We start from the raw sequence: 24,382 nt of genomic DNA, 5'->3' as shown, positions 1-24,382 counted from the left end.
TTTACGTTTTGCCTTCTAATGCAAACTCGAAGGACAAACGTTTGTGGCAACTTTTCCGACAGTGGACTGCGATTACTTTGATGACAAGAGCTCTGCATCTTAGAAACAAGTCGAGTACCGAACAAATGAACGTTGGGCACCGAAAAAGAGGGTTCTAAAGTCAGATCTTTCACATATATATCTGACCTGGGTTCGATCCCCGGCTGGTGCAACATTCTTATAATCGGTTAGCACTTAGAAGGTCCATGTTGAATTTTTTATGTTTTATACTTCGATTGCACAGAATCTGCATCGTACATACGGACTTGCCACAAAAATTCAAGACGGTCAACAGCAACCGCACTTGTGTTTGTATTGCTACAAAAATTCAACATAGTTTTCGCAAGAAAAGGAGAGGCTTAAAGGTTTTACATATTTTGCTGTCAACTCATCCCCTTAAGTTGATTCATTGCATCTCTGGCAGCTTAAATTGACCCTGGGTAGGAGAATTTCTTGATTCCATGCCAAAATATATTACTTATTTTCTTTCTTATAAATTATAACCCATGAAAGTCAAATTCGAATTCTAAATCATTGGTGCAACTCTGATGATCTTTACCAGGTAAGCTTTCTGATAGCTTCTACCATGTGTTTTTGTCTACTCAAAATTTTTATAGACCTACCTTTTTTTCATATCTAAGTGCTGAATTTCTTAGGACCTCAGAACGTAGCATTTGGGTAATGTGCTGACCTTTCTTGCAAAAAACTTCTCTCCTTAAGGTCTCCAATATTGTGAACATAGACACACAACATTCTGGCCGTACTGTTATATCAGAAACACTTGACCTGCAAAGCCGGCTGCTTGAGTGTAACTGAAACCAAGTGTCAATGCAAGAAACGTGGAAAGCATGTGTGCAATTTGATAGATGTCTTAGCTATCTCCTTCAAGCTCACCCAAGCAACCAGTGAGCAACAACCGTGGTGCTTCTTTGTTTTCCTTCTTGAATTGGGAGATTAGAAGAGAGTGTATAACAGTAGATTCCAGTGCATTGCTCTGGTTTTATGAAAAAAGATAATCAAATTTGCCGTCATCTAGAAGTTGGCTTTGAATAAAAGGGCTTTGAATGAAGCTAACTTGAAGAATTTATTGGGGCTATCCTGGAAACCTGCTTGAGAAAGCCTCTAGGAAAACAAAGCCTTTTTGTATATACTTCTAACCGCTGAGTAAAGCCTAGAAGTAAAGCTTGAAGATTATCAAATTTGCTGTCATCTAGAAGTAAAGCCTTCTTGTATATACTTCTGACTACTGAGTCTAGATACGTCTAGATGCGCAAGGTGGAAAATTGACCTTTTTTGCTGCAATGGAAGTCTGAAAGGGTTAATGGTAGAAGCAAAGGCGTCTACATTACTCCGCCTAACAATCAGAATCTTCAGCCACCATCCGGAGACAAGGTGCTTCAATAAATCACCTTCCATTCTAACCTCTTTAATTTTCAGCAACGATTAGTCTCTTCTTCAATGAGACCACAATTTTCCATCACCTTACTTTGTTTCATTTGTGGCCTTTAGTTAACTCATGAACATCTTGAGGTCAAGCGAGACTCCATTTCCCCTTGACATATTTATCATCCAAGTTCAGTAGCTCTTCCATTTTTTTATCAGTTGAGTAGTTAACTCATGAACATCTTGAGGTCAAGGAAGATGATCCCAATGCTAAATATTCTCTCCTAAATGAATTTGCACCTTTCATACTGGCAAAACTTCTCCTTTTTAGCCTGGTTTTCACCATTTCATGCATCAATCCATAATAGTTTAGTTGAGCTAAGCTCTGGGATGGGGTGAAGGAACTTTAACATAGCATTTAGAAATTCAACTATCCAATTAATGCTTGTATCATGTGGCGGCAAAAGATGTTTTCAAGAAAGACTAGGCCTACGGAAAGATGGAAAGCAAGAAACCAATTCAATTTTATTTTAATTCGAAAGAAAATTGGTATAAGAGGTATATGTGGAAAGAAAAAAAATCCTTTTATATCATTTTTCACGTTTTGATGCAACAAAAGGGGGAGGAAATGAACAAGAAATTCAAAATCAGGATATACAAGAATAATCCAAAAGTTAAAAGTGTTGAACAGCTATGCTATATCATTCAATTAAAACCCCCGAAAAGCGTATAAAATTTAATTACACCACCACCCCTTCTCATATAATCTTTACAAAACTGAAGCAAAGCTTCTTTCAACTCATAGAAACCTTTGGCGTTTTCCTGCTGTGATTTGAGTGTTAACACCAGCACCTGAACTCAACAGCTTTGAGTTGCTCAGCCCTGGAGCAGAAGCAGAACTTGCAAAATTCAACATAGCTGCTGAACACATTTGATGAGAGCCACAAGACATCTCAGGGTATGATGATGATGAGTTCAATAGTTTTTGAACAATGGTCCTATTTGTTTTGGCAGCTAGTTTTTGGTTAGCAGTTTTAGAATCACAACCTTTGATTAAAACAGGAGGGACTTTGAAATGCAAAGGAGGAGGATTTCTCCATCGAGGAAGGGGCCCAGCAACAAGAAGTGTCTGAAGAAGAGGACCTGCTTCCATAACAGCTTGCAAAAGCTTTCCTTTCTGAGGCAAAGTTTTCCCTTTTGCAAGGTTATCAATCACAGTTGTAGCAGGATCAATGTTGGTCACCCCCGAGGAGACCAATCCAATTGACACAGAACCATTATACTCTTGAACAAAGGGCTGATTCACAAACCCCGTGCTACCTGAATCAGCCATTTTAATGCTTGAAAAATCAGGTGAAGTGACTGCATCAAAGAAGGAATCTACTGGGGAAGAGCCATGTGACTGCCGGTGGTTATATGTATCTGATAAACTGTTAGATTCAGTTATGCTTGAGTTTGCTTTTGCTGCAATCATAGGGGGACTTTCAGATTGGGGATGAGGGAGGATTGGTTGCAGTTCAGTTGGACCCGAAGGCATTAACTTGTTAAGTAGTTTTCGCAACTGATCTCTTGCTTCATCTCTTTGTTGGTATGCAAGCTTTAGGAGATTGAGCAAACACTTTATCTCCTCCCTGTATTTCCTTATTTGCTCATTGGCTTCCATTTTGACAGACTCTAGCTCAATTGTAGTGTATTGAAGCTTCAATTCCAGTTCATCAAAACCCTGTTAATTCAGAAAAGGAGGGTTACTTTCAGACTTCATCAAATACAAAGAGGAAAATGAAAAAATCTGTTACTCGCTTACAGGCATACATCATGCAATATCTTCACACATGAAAATCGTTTAAAGACAACATAACAAAGAAGGAAAAGATAAAAAGAGTAAATTGAATCATTTATTGTTGCAGCAAATTTGCTTGTACCAAACCCTGTAGCTTCAGTGGGGACATGTAGACCAAAACTAGTCTTTTAAAAAAATCATTGTAGTAGATATGTACCAAGAGACAAACATAAAGCAGATAAGCCCAGTGGATGAACAACCAGTTCAAAGTTGGGAGAAACAGTGTTATCTCTGCTTTACCCGTGTGGATCCCAAAGTCTTTCAGTCAAACCAGGATTCATTTCGAATAATGCGCCATTAAACCCTTCAAAAACATGAAACCCCATAAAAGAAAAAGACATTGGACCCCATTTCCTGATGCCATGAAATATCTCTAGTTTCCACCAAAACCGACTAGTGGTAACTCAAAATTTCTATTAATGCATGTTTTGCTCATACCAGGACAGAACAAATACACATTTTACCCAAAAAAAAAAAATGAGCCACATACAATTTGCTGATAGAAAATTTCTAGCCTAAAGTAATGAAGCTAATTCTCCAATATGACATTTATTGAAGCAAAAATCCATTTTCACCCCAACAAAAAAGATGACGAAAAAACTTATGTACCATATACAACAATACCACTGTTTAAAAATTTTTTTGATTGTGGTAATGTTTTCTAATATAAATAAGAAAATATGAAAGAAATGAACTAAGATGATACCATTGAATGGAACAAAAACTGATAAAAACGAACACCAATATAGCTAAAAAGGGGAAAAAAAGACAGAAAGAAGTGAACTTGAAGTGCCAAAACTAAACAAGACCCAGAAAAGGTGAAGTGAAGAAAGAAAAGCAGTGAGACAAACAGAAAAGAGAAAATAAAAAAAAAACCCACCTCTTGGTAATTCCACAAGGAACCCAACTCTTCCATTTTCTGGGGTCCTATAGCGAGAAAAAACAGTGAATGCAAAGAGAGAAAAAAAAATGGAAAAACCAAAAATGCTGAAAGAGGGACTTAACAAAATGTCTATATTATAGACCAATCAAAGGCAAATAAAGAAGAGATGGCTGTTCTTTTCTCTCTCTTTCTTCCTTAGACCATGGTAAAGAACAAGAAGTCCACATCAAAGGAAATGAAAGATATTAAGAAAGCTCTAAACTTTTCAATCTTATATCTTATATAAATATATATAAAAAAATTTTTAATATAAATAAAATTTAAAAATCATCTTATATTCTCTAATAAATATATTTTATTTATTTAAAATATTTGTATTATCTTTTATAGTAACATTTTTATAATTTAAAAAATAATTAATTAGACTAAATTATTGCATTTATTACATTTTAAATATTCAATATTTTATATAAGTTACAATTAGTTTAATCAATAATACAAATAAAAAAGAAACTAAATAAAAGCAGTTACTTATGAATATATTTTCATATCTTATTATAAATTAAATGAAATTTAATATAATAAATAAGGAAAAAGAAATAAGTCATTAATGAGTTAATAATAATGAAATCATTAAATTAGGAAAAAAATATTTTTTTAAAAAAGATAACATATTAGATAAGAATTCAGAATTTATAATTTTGAATGTAATTTTCATTAATTTTATGTCTTTACTTATTACATTATATGGTTAATAATAGTAAAATTTTAATATATTTATGATTATATTTCTTGATAGCAATATAAATATAAATGTTCTTTCAAAAAAAAAAAAAGCAAATCAAATTAGACTATTCTCTAACTTTATTTCATTGTAATTTTATTTCTATTATCTTATAAGAAATTTATTTTTTAGTCTTATTTGCTATTCTTTTGTAAATTTATTGAGGCTTTACTCTTCTTTTTTTTTTTTTTTTGCAATTGTTAAATTTTATTTTTAGAATAGAAAAATTTTGTAAAATTTATCTCTTATTTTATTTAACATGTCCTTAAATTTTGGAAATACTAAAACTATAATTGAAACTCTTATACTCAAATTTTTATATTTTTCTATATTTCTTTTTTAGATAAATATTCTTGACTCAATTTCTCTTTGGATAGATAGATATTTTAAAAGGTGATATTGATATACCACCAATTCATAAAAAAAAAAAAAAAAAACGCACAATAATTTTTTTAGAATAGCAATTTTATGAACATATATATTTTAGTATTTTTTTAATCTATAATTTAAAGGCAAATTGTGATATTTTCTTTATACATATATAAATGTTGAATGTAATGTTATTAAAGAATTCTTTTCTTTTGCAAGATATTAATTAGCAGAGGTTTAAAATTTTATCTTATTTTAAGAGGTTTTTTGATAAGATTATATTGATTTATAAGATTTTACAATCAAATGCAAAAAATGATTAATTAATTTGAAGATTGGGAGCCAAATCATAAGAATTTTGATATATTGTATTGTTAGCTGAATCAACCTAAGACAATATAGTTGATTAAGATTTGACTAAATAAGTCTTAATTTCAATTGAAGATGAAAAAATTATTTTTTAAATTGTCGGTGAATGAAATTTTAATTGATGTAAGGGGTATTAGTTTATAACTTTTAAAAATCTTTTAAATAGAACAAATTCTTCAAATTTGTAAAATTTACCACTTATTTCATTGAACAAATCCCAAAATATTTGTCATATATTGACTTTCACATAATTTAAAAAAGATTTTTTGACTTTAATATATTCAATATTAAAATTTAAAAATTTTTTATAAAATTAAAATTTTATGATTTTTAATGTCAAAAAGTTAAAAAAAAAAATGATAAAATATAATTTGAAAATATAAAAAGTAAAATTTTTTTATGTTAAAAAAAAACCATAATTTTGGAATATCCCAAACAAGAAAATGGATAAAGAAAATAAGACAAATGAAGTAATTGTTTTTTGTGAAACTTCAATATAAGTTATTGAATGTTTATTTTGATATTTTAATTTTAATTTTATTCTATTTTTAAGTGTTTAAAGTTTATGTTATGTTTAAAGTAATTATTATATTTTATTTTGTTATTTCGAAATTACATAATTATGAATATATAAATTTGAGTTACTTACATAAGTATTACACGTCCATTGCACGAGTTTAAATCTAATTAAAAAAATTTTCCTTTTTTTTTCTATTTAACTCGCCCCATTCTTTCCGTACTCTTGTCTCTTTTTTAAATCAAAATTCCCTCTTTTCCCTTTTTTTCTTATAGTTTTTTGTGAATATTATTTTTTTATTTAATTTGTTTTTGTCTTAATTATATCTTAATGGTGACTTAAAATCTAGTAAGATTTTCCTTATGTATAGCATTTTATACATGTGAATAAGTCAATAAAGAGCTGTTTCTATTTTTTAATCATTTTAATTTTCTACTTCACGTGATTTTGTCTTTGTTTCATGAAAGTAATACGTGATCGACACTATTGATTTTTTTTTCTTTTTTGTTATTTTTTTTAAATTTTAATTTTTTTTATCATGTAATCTCGATCTATTTAATTCATTTGACAAATACATGACTATTTAAAAAACCCACAACTTTATCATATGAGCTAATATCCAATTGACTCTTGTTATTTTGTTTTTTTAACCTATGGTAAATGATGTTTTATAGCTTCCATTAATTAAAAGATAACTTTGATTTTAATACTTTTAAATGCTTAGATTGTATATACTCTAATTTTTAAACAATTTTTGGCTTAAGGGAGGGAATTTTAAAATAAAATAAAATATTTAATTTACCCTTTTTTAATGCTTCAAAACTATGATACATAAATATTATTTTATGTTGAATTTGATGATTTTTCATTTCGGGTATATTATTTTTTTAAGATTGTTACTAATTTTCAAATCCGGCAAATGACACTTAAAGTTTTCTTAACAATAATATGTTTAATGTTTGCACATTGAAATTAGTTCAATCATAGGATATCTTTTTATTGTAAAAAGGATTAATTTCTTATATGATTTTAACTATTTTCATGCATAAAATATTTCATCTATGTTTAACAAAAATGAATTTACGTGGCAAAAAATTTATGAAATATTTCATCTATGTTTAACGACAACCAGAATCGAAACAATTACAACTCAAATGAATTTATGTAACAAAAAATATCATCTAAGCCATGAAAACAAATGGAATTGGCTTCATATTTTCTAGCTAAGGTCATCGAGAAATTAATTTGACACCTTAACATTACCCTTAATTTTAAAACAAAATAACTTTTTACCTTTTTAGGTCATCAGTGACAATAATGAGTAAGTAAACATGCTTATTTTGCTCTTATTTTTATTTTCTTTTTAATTTTATACATGCAAAAGTTCATTGAATTAGTTATAAATTAATGAGTTTTTATAAAAAAAATTATAAATAATAAAATTTGAATTTAGACCTACTAAAGTTCATTTTATAAATGAGAAATTCATCATAAATTTATGAATTAAAATTAATGGTAGAAATTTTTTAGTGGTAAGAGTAATCAATTAATTTTGAATTCCATTGCCACACGGCACAAATCTTTACGTAACAATAAAAATTCATGAAAAACCAAATCCTAAATTTTGTATACATTCTTTTTTATTTTATTTAAGAACAAATCCATTAAAACCCTGTTCATGGATGAGGAATTATGTTAGAAGAAAACCACAAGTTCTTTCTTTATTCCCAGCAATCGGTTTTCGCACTCTTTCACATGCCATCTTAATAGTATATTTGTAGTATGGGTTAATTTTTTGAATTGTTTTTAAATTATAATGAAATATTTAATATAATATTTGAATTTAAAATTTTTTTAATGTGATATAAAAATTATAAATTTATTAATTAATATGTTTAATTTCAAATAATGATATATAATAAATAAATAATTTTTTAAATATTATATTAATTAATAAATTTATAAATCATGTATTATATTAAAAAAATTTTAAATTTAAATATTCAAATCAATCTTAATAATATCTCATAATAAAAAAACTCTTTGCGGGAAAAAAACCATCGTACCCCCGTACCACTAGCCATTACAGTATTAGATCCCTTAATAATGATGCCACATTTTTTATTAATCATGTCACTGTTCCTTAAGCCCTTTTCGAGAAATGATCTAACCTATTATCAATGAAATTTTTGGATTCCATAAACATAATTAATTGTATAACACATATGTATATTAAAAGATTAACTAAAAAAATAAAATATGTGATAATCTTTTAATTTTATTTATAAAATAAAAAATTTATTTGATTAATATATAAAAATAAGTTTTATTCCTTAATCCAACTGCTAATCTCAAAGAAATGCACTTGAACTTTGTACAATTGGGTAATGATAAGAATAATAGAGAGCTTTTCATAAATTTATTAGTAATTTTTATAAATGAAACCATAATCTAAAAAAAAAATTACATGTATTAAAATTTAAATTTCAAAATACTACTTAAAAGTGACTGTGCGAATAGAACGGACTAAACCTTAGATTCTTTACTAGTATTATATTTTGATTTCTAATGATCTATTTTGTGGTTTTCACTTTTGATTTTTTTTTTCTTAAGAAGCAGACAAAAGCTGCTGAATTTAAATTATACATTGGTTTAAGACAAAGATGCTGAATTTAAAAAAAAAAAAAAAAAAGGTCAGGTTCTTTCCTTGATACAATGAATCTAGTGACTTGTGAGAGTGTATGAGAGATTATCTTTAATTCATTCTTTAATCCTTTGCCTTATCGGTTGCGCACTTGCATGAGTTTATGAGTTGACCCTTGCTGATATAACCCTCTAACTAGGGTTAGTAAAACTAAAAAACTTTAATAAGTTAAAGCAAGTAAGAATAACTCAACTTTCATATACTTCAACTTTATTACCAATTAATTTCTTCTAGTTGAATCCATTAATTAATAGTCAAGAATGGATACCTTTATACTCTACCCAACCTTTTCAAAGACAGCCTAAGATTATATTAAATTTGAGATTAAACGATAGTGTATAAAAGTAGGGAAAAAGAAAAGTAAATGAAAGCATATCTTCCATTATTTACATCAATCAATTGATTAAGGAAAAAAAAAATTAAGGACTGAAGTAGAGATGTTTGAGTTGCTTTTATATGTTTTTCTTAATGGTATATTTCCACTAGGAAGGTTAATATTTGTGACTTTTTTTGTTAAAAGGAAAAAAGGAAAAAGCAACTGATCTTATTCAAATTATCTAATAAAGAGGTTAGTGTGCTTAAAATTGCATATTTCTTACATTATTGGATTTAATCTTGACCATTTCAATCTTTTTATTACCTTTTTAGTAAGTGATTAGTTTACGAGGAATAAAGAATAACAAAGTTTGAATCCGAACATCAATTTAATTTATTTATATAATTATTTTTAAAAAATATTATTTAATAAAATTAATATTTAAATGATAATTTTAAATTTTTTTATTTTTAAATCATCGATATCTTTTATAGATTAAAAAAAAAAACGTTTAAAATTTCATCTTATTTTTCAACAGCTTAATTGTTACTGTTCACATTAACTTGTGAGATATTATCAATTTTGGTCGTTAACCTCACGATTTTATCCAACAAAAAATATCTCACAAGTTGAAAGGATGTGAATAATTATATCTTAAGATCAACTCTAATACACAGTCGATATGGAATTCATGACTCTTCTCTAAGACCATGATATCCTCTCTCATTCCAACAGAAGTTCATTGTCTTCGGTGACACATCGTTAGTACCCTTAGAGTTAGTTTTGATATCAAATATCGTGGTCCACACTAACTTATGAGATATTATTCGTTTTGATTTATTGACCTCATAATTTTATCTTACAAAAAGTTCATTCACATGCCTATTAGTTTAATTAGCATATAATGAGTTAAACTTAGATAGGAAAATCAAAAGCCATAAGATATGGAAAAGTGCAATGCACTAAGAAATAAAAACTTCACATATTAAGGGGCATAGAGTGGCCTATACATATTAGCTACTAAATTAAAAATGCTAATTGTCTCAGTAAATTAATTCCCAATTACTAGAATAGATTAAGATGAAGAAACGTACGGTCCAAGAAAGTGGAGACCAACTCCCTCTTTTACTATATTATTATATTATATCATGTCTCCTTTAGTTTCCTAACGGGTAACGACTTAACCTGTCGACCAAATCATGTAAAATCGCGAAAATTTCAACCAGTATCATTTATCACCGAACAAAAGGAATTTTTTAGAAAATAACCCAAGTTTTTCGTTATCAATCGGTGCCAATGCCGTTAGCTTTTTCCCAACTAAGAAATTATTTTATATTTTCAACTCTTTTCTACTTTTCCGATCGAATCTATTTTATTCAAAGCACTTTTTGGCTCTTGCTTGCAAGCCAAACGAAACCAAATTAGAGAAAAAAAAAAAAAGGAATATAAAGGGCCCATTTCCACCATATCAAAATGTGGTGGCGTGGGGCTCTTAAAAACGACTGTGCTAGGCAATGTGTTGTCATTTTGTGGACTTCGCACATGGCTGTTCGGCACCGGTCTACTTGTGCCGTCGCTTGCACGACACTTGGCGTCAGGACCGTGCGGCCTTGGCACATGCCATTGGTGATTTTTTATATTAGCTAAAAATGGTAGGTTGCACGTGCCTCAGGTTTGCTAACAAAGGTCACCAATTTTCCAAAGAGAAAAGTTTCATATATGACCGGTGGCGGATCAAAGTACAAAATAGAATGTTGGTGGACACTCTTAGAATTAAAAAATTTAAAATTTTAAAAAATTATTTATTGGACGTTTTCAAAAATTTTTAATGGATATAAAAAAATTTTATTAAACATTTTAAAAATTTATCATGAACATTTGATAAACTCATCGATAAATTTATCTATTATAAATAAATATTTTCATAAAAAAATCTTAAAGCAATCCTTGTACATGACATAGAAATTTAATTTCCAGTTGTCATGATGAGAACATGAAAACTAAAATACAAGTACATGACTAGTTGTAGCAACGGCTGCTGTCAAATGCTAACTCCTTCATTCCTGTTCAAGAAGATGATTGTACAGGGATACCGTGTTGACGAGGATATAGGGAAAATTCAAAGTTTTGGAGGAAGAAATTTAATTTTCAAAAGAGCATTTATATTATACCAAGAGTACAATTAAAACAATTTTGACTTAATTAAAACTTGATTAATTAAGTAAAGTTTAATTTAATGTCATGTGATGAACAAATTAATTTCAAGAAGTGCCTATGTAATTCAGGAAAAAAAAAACATGTATTGTTATTGTATCGTAAAGTATATCAATAATTATGTAATTTATTGATAAAATATTTGATTTTTAATTTCAAAGATTAAAAAAAAAATTTATTTAGAGTACCCAAATCAGAAAATAAAGCTCAGAATTAAGCTACAATATTTTTGTCAATTAGTATGCTGTATCGACATTCTTCTTTCATAAGATTCCAAAAGTCATCAAGTCCCGATTTGCCATGATAGGAACAGCAAACCCTTGTGCGTATCCTGTGGGGTTAATTTACACCGGAAAGCAGAAACTTGAAAAAATCCCCAAATTTTCTTTATCGTTTGAATCCAACCAACCTCGTGCACCGTCATCCATTGAACTATAAACTTTTAAAGCAAGGCCCTCTCAAAGCTTCCAAGGAGAGGGCCATATCTATTTAAATCTGTCAAATGTTTACCATTGGCGAATCAGCTAACTTTGACACTGGTATTTCTGCTTTTAAAGGCTTGGTAGAGTTACGAACCCTTGTACTGCGGGCGCTATTTATGCTAGATAATCATGTGCTTCACGTGTAGCATTGAGAAATAAAGTCAAACGTTTTTTACATGGAGGTTAAGAAATTTTTAAGATGTAAGACAATTGATCTGTTAATAAATTGTTAAAATTTTAATTTTAATATCTTTAAATTAAAAAAAAAAGAATTTATGTTATTATTTATATGATAAGTTGATAATCTTATTGATTATATTATAAAGATGAATATAAATTAAAATAACAATTTTTAAAATTATAATAAAATTAATATCATAAAACACAATTAAATGATAATTTAAATCAAACATGATACATTAAAATAGTTTTGATCATTAACGTTACAAATCCTTTCCTTTATTTTAAGTTGTTTTTTTTTTAACCACAATTACCGCAGCCCTAAGATTAAGATCGCTCGTGTGTCGTGTCCCCTTTAGAAAACTTATCCCAGTTAAGTCGATCCCTAACCCTACTTAAAATAGCAATTCTTAACCTTTTGAATATTGCAAATTGAGAGTAATTCGAACTGTTTAATATAACAATTAGTTACTTCAAACGCAGGTAAGCAAATCATGAGGATAAGATGCAAGTCGTATTCTATGCATATATAAGAACATTATTGCAGAACTTAAATCTTAGGATTCGACCATTTAAGTTCCCTGTTTAAACAACCAATTTGGTCGACCGAAGAACTTTACAATTTCAATGCAGATTTGACTAAGCATAAAATAAGTCGGTTATAAGGTTTGACTGACTATCTCCAATCAGAACATTCCCTTTTTTTTTTTTTGCTTTAATTTATTATATATTATATAGAACAAAAGCCAGTCTAAAGTTTGAACCAAGTTCATGATGCTCTTTTGGCTGTAGGAAAACCAATTAAAACGGAGAGCCACGCCATCATCTGCATTAAATTTGAAATGGCAATCCAATCGGTAAAGTAGTTGCATGGCGGCAAACAAATAAAGAAGGCCTCCTAATTTTTTTTTTCTTCAACGTGACATTCCGGTGGATAAGGAGAAGAGTTTTTTTTTTTTTTTTAATTAGAATTCGACAGAGGTGAATTCAAAAGCATGGGTAAGATGTTCATATAAATTTTAAAAATTAAACAAATTAAACAAATTTCGTCTGAACATCCTTAAAATTATCATCTGAATTTTTTTTTATGGATAAAATTAATAAATTCATTGTCAATTTTTTATATAGGTAGATATCTTTAAAAAAATTTTGAATCCACCAATAAAATTCGATTTTTATGAAAATACATAAAGCATAAAGTTTTTAATAAATTAAATTAATATGAAAATATGTTTTTAAGATCATATCAAAAGAGAATTAGATTAAACAAAAGAAATTACTCCATATTATGAAAATGACAGAAAAATGTGAAGTTGAACAATATTGATTAGTATGGCATGCAAGGTCAGTAGATTTGACTGAGAGATCTATATAAAGAAGTTAAAGAGAGATCAAATTATATATTTATTATATAAAGATAAACAAAAAGGATATTTTGGGTCATAATCATGAAAAAGTATTGCGAAGGAGAGTTGTTAACAGGGAAAATAAATGATGGATTATTTGATAATTTCAAATAAGATATAATAGTATCATAGGAATATGATATATAAAAAAGGTACGAAATTGTAATCTAAAATTTTAATGATAATTATATATGATTTTATAAAACTAAATATACATTTTAAATTTTATATTAATATAAATTATAATATATATTTTATATAAATTATAATATTTTACACTATGAACGCATCAATAATCACCGAATGTAATGATGAATGGGTTGGGAAAATTTTGCGAAGTTGATTTTTCTAATTTTTTGTTGGTCAGCAGTAGTCATTAACTGGCTATAATGTCTTTCAACAAAATTATTGCAATGATGATGATTTTAGACGCGTTCTCAGCTTAGCCGAATGTGCCGCAGGACTCAAAGTACAGCTATTTTGAGCAAATTGGAAAAACAAAGGAAATTAACGAAATCTAGAGCTTAAATCAAATAAATAAGTCAGTACCGTAAAGGATACTTTGGAGTTCAGTAATTTCAGATTTAGTTATAGTGCTTCCTTACTCTTCTTTTTTTACAAGTGGTAAAAAGGAGATTTTTTTATAATTTGGTTTTGACTTTGCTTTCATAGTTAGTGTATGTGAAATAAAGAAGGATTGAAGATCCTATTATAGAAAGGAGCAAAAGAAACGAGTTGAAAATTTTTTAGAAAGCATAAACTAGTCACAAGAACACGTTAGGTATGATTCAAGGGAAAGAACCCAAAATTAGATTATTTAAGGGATTCTTATCGGAAGGGATAAGTTAAGCTGAATTGGGCCTTGTGGCCATCAAAAGAAAAAAATGGTCCCTGTTCCAACCTAATTTGGGCTAATTTGGCCATCCAAACTTGTCATACCAATTTGGGCTGCCAGATACTTAATTTGGAGATAATTAGACTGGGCTGGAACCTGAATATAGAAGCCAAATCATTTCCTTGGTGAAATCTCTTCACTCGGCATGAAAGAATTGGATAATGATAAACCAACAAGATGGTAATCTTCAAGCCCAGATGACAGTTTACAAAGGTTCCCCCGAAGTTTTTGACTTTGGGCTTGAAAAGTTGGAAAGATTTTAACTTTAGGTTAAAAAATCATTTTTTTATGAATTTGTCAGGTTTCATTTTACGTTGAAAGGATAATTTTTTTATAAAATTGTTAGATTCGATTTAATAAATTTATTTGAATTAATCTAAAATAAAAATGTATGAAATGAAATTAAAAAATCTCTTACCGTTAAATCAAAATAAATTTATTGGAGTGGCGACTCCCTACCCATTGGATTGAGACTGATCTAATCCTCGAGAATGCCGATATCTATAATCTTATTCTTCTTCCAAGATATAAAGAACAAAAAATTAGTGAAAACGAAAGGGAGAGGATGTGGATTTAATAGAGTTGTGGGACGGCCATTTGAGCCGTCCATATTAAAATATGGCATAGATAAGATTAAAAATGCAAGAAAAATGAAGGGAAGAGAAGAAATGTCAGACATTGGTTTAAAGAAAATAGCACTTGCTCAAATAATATTCTTGGACAAGATAAAGCCAACCCATAATCCCAATTCTTAAAATTAAATTAATATTATTAAACATATTATCATATGATTCAGGATAGGAAAAATATTGGTTTGATAACCACAGATGATTATTTATTCCAATTGAAATCATGGAGGCCACCTTTCCACACTACCCATTTAATTTTCAATTAGTTTTAACAACTCATTTGAGCCCTTTTTTTTTTTTTTTCATTTAATCCTATTTAACAAAGAAGTTTAGATTAATTAACAGAGGAATAATAATATTAAAATTAGAGCATAAATGAATTTAAAATTTCATTCAATTGATTTATTAATCAATTTAAAAAATAATATTTTTAGATTTAAAATTTAAATTTTAACACTTATAATATTTTTTATTTTTAAATTGCAATCTACTTTATTTAGAGCATATGTTGTCATGTTACTATCATTTTGTCACGTAAAAGCTGCTAATCCTTTAAAAACTTGCTAATGCAAAACCCTTTTTAGATTTTGAGAAAGTTATTCCTCTAATAAGAAATTAAAAATTATTTGATATATTAATAATAAAAATTTTTAATTTTATAAATGAAATTAAAATTATAATATATATTTTTTAATTAAATTTTTTATATTTTTTAATATATATTATAAGATATATATCACTATTTTAATTCTATTAAACAAATTAAAAAAATTTACTGTTAATATATTTAATAAAATTTTTAAAAATTTTCTTTAATTTTTTTTTTTTCGATTGTTTTGGTTGGCTCACTCTTGATGTAGAATGGTCGAGCTACTCACAAGGGGGAGAGAAATGAAAAATCTTTGATTGTAGTTGAGAGATCATGGAGTGAAGTCATATGACAAAGCTTGGCCAAGAGTGATGGGAGCATGATATGATAACACATTTTAATCTGATTGAATGGTAGCCACAAATTGGTTTAATGTGGAGAAATGAGACTCCAATTTCAAATCTTTTTGCCTACTTCACTAGGCTAGGGTGACAGCTTTAACTCTATTCTCGGATTCTTCAACTGTATAATTTAATCACAATGAAGGAAAGGAGTGGGAGAAGGTTAAAGGAAATTTGTCTTCTACTTTGTTTTTAGCCTTTTGATCTAATAATTAAGATTTTTTTTTAATTTCATAATTAAAACTTTTGTAAAATATATAAAATAAACTTTAAATCTCATCATACTATCTCCTATCCTTTACCTGGTGGATTAAAAAAAAATTTATCTCTAGTTTCTTACTAAAATTTAAAATGATTGGATCAACACTCAAAAAAGAGAGCTTGTATTTAGTCATGTCATATGTGACAATGTTGAAGATTAATTTTTTTGGGTGAAATTACAAATACAAATAAAAACTGTAATTAAAAATCTACATAAAAATTTATTGAATTAAAATCAAACAAATAAATCAATTAATAAATTAATACATAATTAAATAAATTTCATATAGAAAATAAATCAAATTCATATACAATAAATTTTGAATTTAAAATTTTAAAATTTTAAAAACTCTTCATTAACACTAATCAATAGCCCATTCAAAGATTAATTCTTTTCTAATGCAATAGCTTTCTCTCATTATCGTTTTCCTCTTGCAATTTATTATTTCCATTCCTAAGTGATCCTTGATGTTTTCATCAACGTTTGCATCTTTGTATTTTTGCCCGTTCTTCTAAACTAACCAAAAACAGCAAAGGGTATCAAAAAATATGGCATAGGGTTAGCTTCTACAAGTTATCTAAATAACTATTGATCAAGTATCAATCATTTTATGATAATGACAATTTAAATTTACGAAATTATGTTTTTATTTTTTTGGCCAAAGAAGCTTTCAAATTAAGTAAATGAAAGCGCATTTTACATGTATATATGCCTATATATATAGCAAATACCTAAAATTATACGTAGTCACCACTAAACCAATAAGAAAAACCAGAATAAATAATTTGGATTTACTACTTAATTAATGTTGATTAGTGGATGTCAATGAAGCCAGCAAAGCTAACCACCACCGTCCACGTCACCTCAATATAAACAATCCAATGGTCGGTCAAGCGAAAACAACGACAAGCATGAGGGGGACCACTGTTGGTCGGTGATCAACATTCTCCACGCTCTGATTGGCCATCCAAGTCCACATCAAACATACACTTTGCATAATAGGAGAGATTTGGAGGCCCTCGCCCACAATATTTTCCCGACACTGACAGGTGGCCGCCACGAAAGGGTTCTTCCCATTTTTCTTCTTTAGTTGAAAATTTGGCTTCTTTACCCGTTTGAAACCGGCTCGTCCGGTTCATAGTCGTTGCATTGGACCCCTATATATAACCACCAGTGAAGAAAGCAAGAGAGATAAGAGTAGTGGGTTTTTTTTTTTTTTTTTTTTGAGTTGTCTAGCTCAAAGGAAAACTTAATTCTCATTTGTAGGAAAAAAAATGCCAATTTCTCGAATTGCAGTAGGATCTCCAGCCGAGGCTGGCCAAGCTGATGCCCTCAAGGCAGCTCTAGCTGAGTTTATTTCCATGCTCATTTTTGTTTTTGCCGGTGAAGGCTCGGGCATGGCTTTCAGTACGTATCCTAATTTTCTCAGACCCCCTTGATTAACAACATATATTGTTAGAACCAAACAAGATTTATTGAAATTAATATCTTTCCTAAAGTTAGTAGTAGTTGCAGTTTCCTTTTTGTTTGTCATTGTATATGTTTTTGTTATTTTAATGGACTCATGAAGGGTGTATGTATCTTTGGCAGACAAGCTCACTGACAATGGCTCATCAACACCGGCAGGCCTGGTAGCTGCATCATTGGCTCATGCCTTCGCGCTGTTTGTGGCAGTTTCAGTCGGTGCTAACATCTCTGGTGGGCACGTAAACCCTGCGGTCACATTTGGTGCCTTTGTTGGAGGGCACATTACCTTGGTCAGGAGTATTTTGTACTGGATTGCTCAGTTGCTCGGATCCGTTGTTGCTTGCTTGCTTCTTAAGTTTTCAACTGGTGGATTGGTAAGACTGCAGCAAACAATCAAAGCTAAAATTGAGATAGAAAAATGAACTAAGTTCACTTCAATGTTTAACCAAAATTGTTTTGAATTTGCTTACATGATACAGACAACGTCTGCATTTTCCTTGTCATCTGGGGTTGGAGAATGGAACGCAGTAGTTTTTGAGATCGTGATGACCTTTGGTTTGGTTTACACTGTTTATGCCACAGCAGTTGACCCAAAGAAAGGTAACATTGGGATCATTGCACCCATTGCAATTGGTTTCATTGTGGGCGCCAACATCTTGGCTGGTGGTGCCTTTGATGGTGCATCCATGAACCCTGCAGTCTCCTTCGGGCCAGCTGTGGTCAGCTGGACATGGGACAGCCACTGGGTCTACTGGCTCGGTCCATTCATTGGGTCTGCCATTGCAGCCATTGTCTATGAGGTCTTCTTCATCGCTCCAGCCACATATGAGCAGCTTCCCGCTACAGATTATTAAGATTTATTGTCTTTTGAGTTCCATGTGAACAAGGGTTGAAAGTTGGGTGGGTCATTTTGGTTTCATTGTTGTGGGTGCTTCTTCCGTGTTGTTTGTATCTCTCTTTGTTAATTGTTGATTCCTGTGAACTTTTTTTTTTTTCCAATCATTTGATATTGTTCACTTCCTCTCAATCGACAAAATTTTGGGCCCAAAAATGCATTTAATTTGATTATTAAAATCATAAAAACAGTATTAGGTTCAACAACTTGATAGATTTTAAAAAAAATAGTATAGTGCAAATACCATTATAATATACCTAGGACTTTAAGCCACATGTATGTCCGCTTGCATTTCAAAATTCAAAGAATCTGAAGGAGTAGTTTACTTCATTTGTCATTGCTACACACATATTCTACCCCAGAAAAGTTTAGTGCTGGACACTATTCTAATGATTAATTAAAAACATAAAATGTAGTTTCCTCCTTTTTCTTGTCCCCTTTCTGATGCAATGGCTGAGCGAATGGCAAACCTCTTGGTGGATGTGGTATTTGACTGGGCCAAAGTAATACTGTAGTTTATGAGCTCAAATGACTATGAGCATTGAAATTTCATATCAGAGAGAACTTAGAACAAGCCGTCAATTCAACAAAAGGAAAACTATTATACATTTTGGTAGAGAAGAAATGTCATGGGATAAACAAGAAGCAGCAACACTAAAAACCTAAAGTTCTGAACTCTAAAAACCTGATTCAAAGCATATCACGTGATCATTAAAAACATAATAGAAAACTTGAGAAAAATTAGCAGGTACTGTGAAGAAAAGGAAATGAAATAATCATGACATATTAAGGGAATCCCTGTCACAACCTATTATATATCTGGAATTAATGTAGATAAAAGGAGACTCAACAAATCTTCTTTTACAGGAATCCATGGGAGAAACAGAGAAGAGAAAGTTGAACAAAATAATGGCCGGTTCCAAGACAGTGATGACCCTATCCAACCCTAATTGGAGCATGAGCTTCACATACGGTGTAAGCTTACAGTATTCATTTTACTTTCAGAGTAATGTTTTTCAAAAAAGAACTTGTCTTGTTTCCAAAGTTCACAGTTAAGTTCGGAACAGCAATCGGCGAGTCTTGAACAGGCTAAGTCAAGCAAAGAAAGATTTTAAAACCCCAAATAAAAACTGCCAATACCTTGGCCAAACACATGCCCTGTCTCAGGTTACATAAGAGGTGCAAGGCACAGTATCCCAGGCCCAACAACATAAGCATTAACTATTCCAAATGCATAGATGAAGGAAAACCAAGGATTCTCATGTTTGCATATGTAAAACACTGTACAAACCGAGAGAAAATTATAATAGCTAAAGGGAAGACTGGCACAGAAATTCCCGTAGAGGTTCTTCTTCTTTATAAATGGAAATCCTTGTTACAAGAATCACTCTGCGTTGATGTGATCAAAGGATAAATTAGATGGAAAAGCAATTAAAGTAAGATGATGGTGGATAAAGTAAGAAGATATCTATCAGTTCTGAACATGAATGAATGAAAGTATTTAACTCACTTTCATCAAGAGCAAGTCCCATAAGATACACCAAAATGAATGAAGTGTATCTGGAAGGTAGTAAAAATTTTTAAATTTAACAGAATGCTGGTCGGTATAGAATTTCAGTTGGAAAGGAAAATATCAGACCTGAGGTAGGTGAGCCAAGATGGACAACTGCCAAAGATATTCAAAGCAGAATGCGAATACTGGATTACCTGCAGATACGATGTTAGTGTTATATGGCTTACTTTGAATTTTGAAACAATCATGAAGTAAAACCAGGAACAAAATGGGTAAAATGTGAATGTAAAACGCAGAATGCAAAACCATGCTGCTATAGTTCAGGACAGATTATGCACAAAATGTGTATATTGTCTTGCTATAAAAGAACAAAATCAGCAACACAAACAAGTGCAGCTACCACAGAGAAAAAAGAAAACTTGCAATATTACAGTACGTAAATAAAACTTGCAAAAGCATTAACAATTCAAACACGCTGCAAACCTTAATTACATCAAAACACATGTAGGATGAAAACTATCTTAGAGTTACAAAGATTTCCACTTTTAGGCGTTGACAGCCTGTCAGAAGAAGTAACCAGGATTTCACTGACAAGGCACAAGTAGCAATTCCTTTGATCAGTCAATGTTTAGATTAAATTTAGTTGTTTTTAGATGGTCTGCTACCATTAACTATCTTCATCTCTGTTATTCAACTCTTAAGAACAACACGTGGATGGCAAAAGTGTGCATTATATCATCCAGTAAATTACTCTCAACTTAATCATTTCAAAATGAAGATGCAAGACAGTGATGACTTAATTTCCCAATTTCTCCCACAATTAGTACATATACATGCAGATATAAAAGCTCATCTGAAACCCCATCGTGTTACAGATTGCATATGGGTTCCAAATTCCAGTAGATTATATATTAATAAATATACTCGCCTCATTTGAGATCCAAGCAATAAAGGTTATGAAGACAGCAGGAAACTCCCGGAACTATTATAATTAGATGAAAAACAAATTGAGAAACAGGCATTTATTGACCATTGTTTCATTGCCTGAACAAAACCACCATAAAAGAAAGCTAAGTTGATCTCGTCTTTTTATTGTATTGTGTGCTTAGGAAGCCAGTGCATCAACAGCCAATTGCTAATTTTGAATGTCAAAGCAGAAAACAACGACTATATAGTAAAACATGAGAGCCTCATCAATCTGGCAGTCGATTGCTAACAGGAAATGTTTTCTCCTGCCCCAACGCATCAGAGGGATAAAAAAAAAAAAAAAACTCCACTTGGAACAATCCTGATAATTCCATAATGGCATTTTTAGAAACCAAAAACAATAAAAAGTTATACCACTATTTCCACCAAAAATTTATATACCGCTGAGTGTATTAAACCCTAAAGAAATTACCTATTGCTCCATGTACAACTTCCCAGAATGCACAAGTTTGTAACCAACCTTCAAAGAAAAAAGAGATAGAAATTCAAACCATAATTTGAACTCATGTTCTCCACACTAATGAATCTCCAGGTCAGTGAGAAAAAGTAAGAATTTGAAAATTAAAAATTTGACAAATCCTGCATTTTCTCTACCATAATTCACAATTTAAGTTCATTTTCCTTCATTTTACCGGGAAAAAAAGTGGGTAATTAAATTTAAGGTAAAAAAAAAAAAAAAAAAACAGACAGTTTAAGTCAGCAGAGGCATAAGCTCCATTGACTGAGTTAGTGGCAAGAAATTGGTCAAAAGTTCTGAACAGAGAAATTGTCCTGACAGGTAACAACAAGAAATGATGTAAAGCTTTAAATAAGTTGAAAGTAAACGGAAGGAGAAAAAAAATGAGAGAGATTGATTTTAAAATATTATATTAAAAATATTTTCTATTTAATGTATAACTTTTATTAATTAAAAAATATATTACATAAAAATTAAAAATTCAATATCTTACTAATACGACGGTTAGCATTTACCGAGTGATATTATATGAAAACTATAAATTTTATAGACTAATAATTTATGAAATGCTTATCATTTTTTTTACCGCACACTAATTTTTACATCACACATGGTGGGTGTTATTAAGATTGACAATTCAATCCGAATTTATTGATTCTGATTTGATTTTATAAAATTAATTTTTTTGAATCAAATTTTGAGTTAAATCAGATCAAGTTTTCATTTTTACATTTTAAGTGGTAAGTGCTATTAGGATTAACAATCAATACTATTAGGATTGATAATTCAATCCGAATTCATCATATTTTAATTCAATTTTATGGAATCAATTTGTTGTTTTTAGTATAATTTTGGGTCGGGTTAGATTAGATTTAGAATAAAAAAAAATCGAGATCAAATTTTAGATAAACTTACCCTTACATGATCTGATAAATAAAAATATTTTTAATTAATTAATTAATTATTTATATTTTAAAAATAATATTTTATTAATTTTGATCAAATTGGGTCAATTACAATTTTATATATATAGATCGGATTAGATTCAGGTATAAAAATTAAATTTTAATATCGGATTGAATCGAATTCAAATATTAAGTGTATAAAGTTGAATTGAATTTGAAGTGAATAAAAACTCATTTTGACTCAATCTGTTGCTATCTTTAGGTGCTGCATGTTTTTCTTTAATTGACGTAATGATCTCCTTAACTATCCAAGTAATAAGATTAAGTAGAGTGATAAAAAATTCTTCTTGTAAGAATATTAGGGAAAACATGGAATTTCCACATAATAGTAATTGGATTGGAGTTCAACAAGGAAAAGAAAAAAAGATAATGTGTTAGGTAATTTTACATAAAGGAAAAAGAGTGTGCCTCTAGAGTAATGGGATCTTTGTTTTTGGGCACTAATTCAAAAAGAGGAAAGCTAATATACATGCACCATGGGCCATGGCAACATGCTTAACTAATATGGATCCTAGCCAATAGCCAAAGCTGGGAGTGAGAATCAAAAACTAAGGATTGGAAAAGGATCAAGTTGTTTTTTTTTCTAAGATTCTTAAGACAAAAGTGGAAGCAAAACAAGTCTATTGAACTGTTATGTCTGTTGTCTATTTGCCTTTCTTAGGGCACTAAGCAGCAACTGGTAATCGACCAAATTGTGCCTAAAACCATTTCTCCTTGGTGGTAAACCGGCATACTAAAACTGGGTTCTGATAAAAGAAATAGTAGAATATAAGAATAGTTGTAGATATTTGTCTTAAGTGGCTCATTCACTGTATCTTTCCAAAAGTCTTTTGAGAAATATGCTGATATACAATGTTAAGCTTTTATTGGCCAAAAAATAGTTAAGCAATTGTCTTAAAAGTCTGGAGTGTTGATAACAAGTTGTACATTGTTTTTGGTCAATTTTAAAGTACGTAGTTGGGATAATGGAGAAACAAAGTAAAATGTAGCGGCTTGTCTAGACAATGAGAACCTTGACACAACCTTCCCAGCATAGCATATCTCTCTTTTCATGAGAATCAAAAAAAGAGAAAAAGAAAGAAGCAAATTGAATACTTTCATATCTTCACCCTGGATCACAGGTTAATTTGACATCTCTTTCTAATTTCAACCCCCTCTTTTCATATAGTAATAATTTCCACAGACTATATATCAGAAGATGCTAAAAGATTTGAACTAAACTTTAGGTATAGAATCTTTTGAAATGTCAAAGCCCCAGCCCTTGGGGTGATCTTATTGATTTATTCCACTTTGTCTGAGACTGGGTGGCCATGAATCAAGATTCATCTGGGTCTAGTGCGCAGTACTTGTTAAATGATTGGCAGCCGTAGTTAAAATTGCACGCCATCCATATTAATTATTTTTTGTCCAGTTTCTAACTTCTACCGATTGATACAATTTGTGGCTTGGTTTATCCAATAAAGGAGGTAAAATACGAAACATTTAGAAAAAGTAGACATATAATTTAATTTGAGTGGCTAGCCACTAAATTAGTTTATGATATTAGGAAGATTGCAGATAACAATACAATCAGGACCACATCATACAAAAGCATAAGCTCTTCACATTCGTGGAAGTAGCCTACATCTGCCCCAATTAATTCACTATCACTAATGTTACCTTTGCTTTTTCTTGTAATGGATAACTGCTAACATAAATATATGATTGAAGTTGTACGAATGGTTTTGTTCTATCTTTTTTCTTGTAATGGATCACAGCTAATTAAAACATAAAATTGAAGTCGCACAAATGATTTTGTTATCTCTCGTATCATATTTGATTTAATTTTTTATATTA

General features: G+C 30.0%; 1 protein-coding gene and 1 pseudogene across 2 annotated transcripts; one reads left to right on the top strand and one right to left on the bottom strand.

Annotated features, from left to right (window-relative positions):
- Positions 1-2,055: 2,055 nt before the first annotated feature.
- LOC111285556 (uncharacterized) lies at positions 2,056-4,310 on the bottom strand (annotated as a pseudogene). The gene is made up of 2 exons (XR_016342673.1): positions 4,143-4,310; positions 2,056-3,145 (listed from the first exon to the last, which is right to left on the bottom strand). The product of XR_016342673.1 is annotated as an uncharacterized LOC111285556 (transcript).
- Positions 4,311-17,455: 13,145 nt separating this feature from the next.
- Positions 17,456-18,747, top strand: LOC111285064 (aquaporin TIP1-2-like). The gene is made up of 3 exons (XM_022874292.2): positions 17,456-17,669; positions 17,853-18,103; positions 18,209-18,747. Exons 1-3 carry the CDS (start codon positions 17,537-17,539, stop codon positions 18,581-18,583), a joined length of 759 nt encoding a protein of 252 aa, XP_022730027.1. The 5' UTR covers positions 17,456-17,536; the 3' UTR covers positions 18,584-18,747.
- Positions 18,748-24,382: the final 5,635 nt, after the last annotated feature.

This window comes from Durio zibethinus, chromosome 6 (genome assembly GCF_047325235.1).
Source record: "Durio zibethinus cultivar Kanyao isolate XHJ-2024 chromosome 6, ASM4732523v1, whole genome shotgun sequence".
NCBI classification, from domain to species: Eukaryota; Viridiplantae; Streptophyta; class Magnoliopsida; order Malvales; family Malvaceae; genus Durio; species Durio zibethinus.
This window is presented reverse-complemented; position numbering and strand designations above follow the sequence as displayed.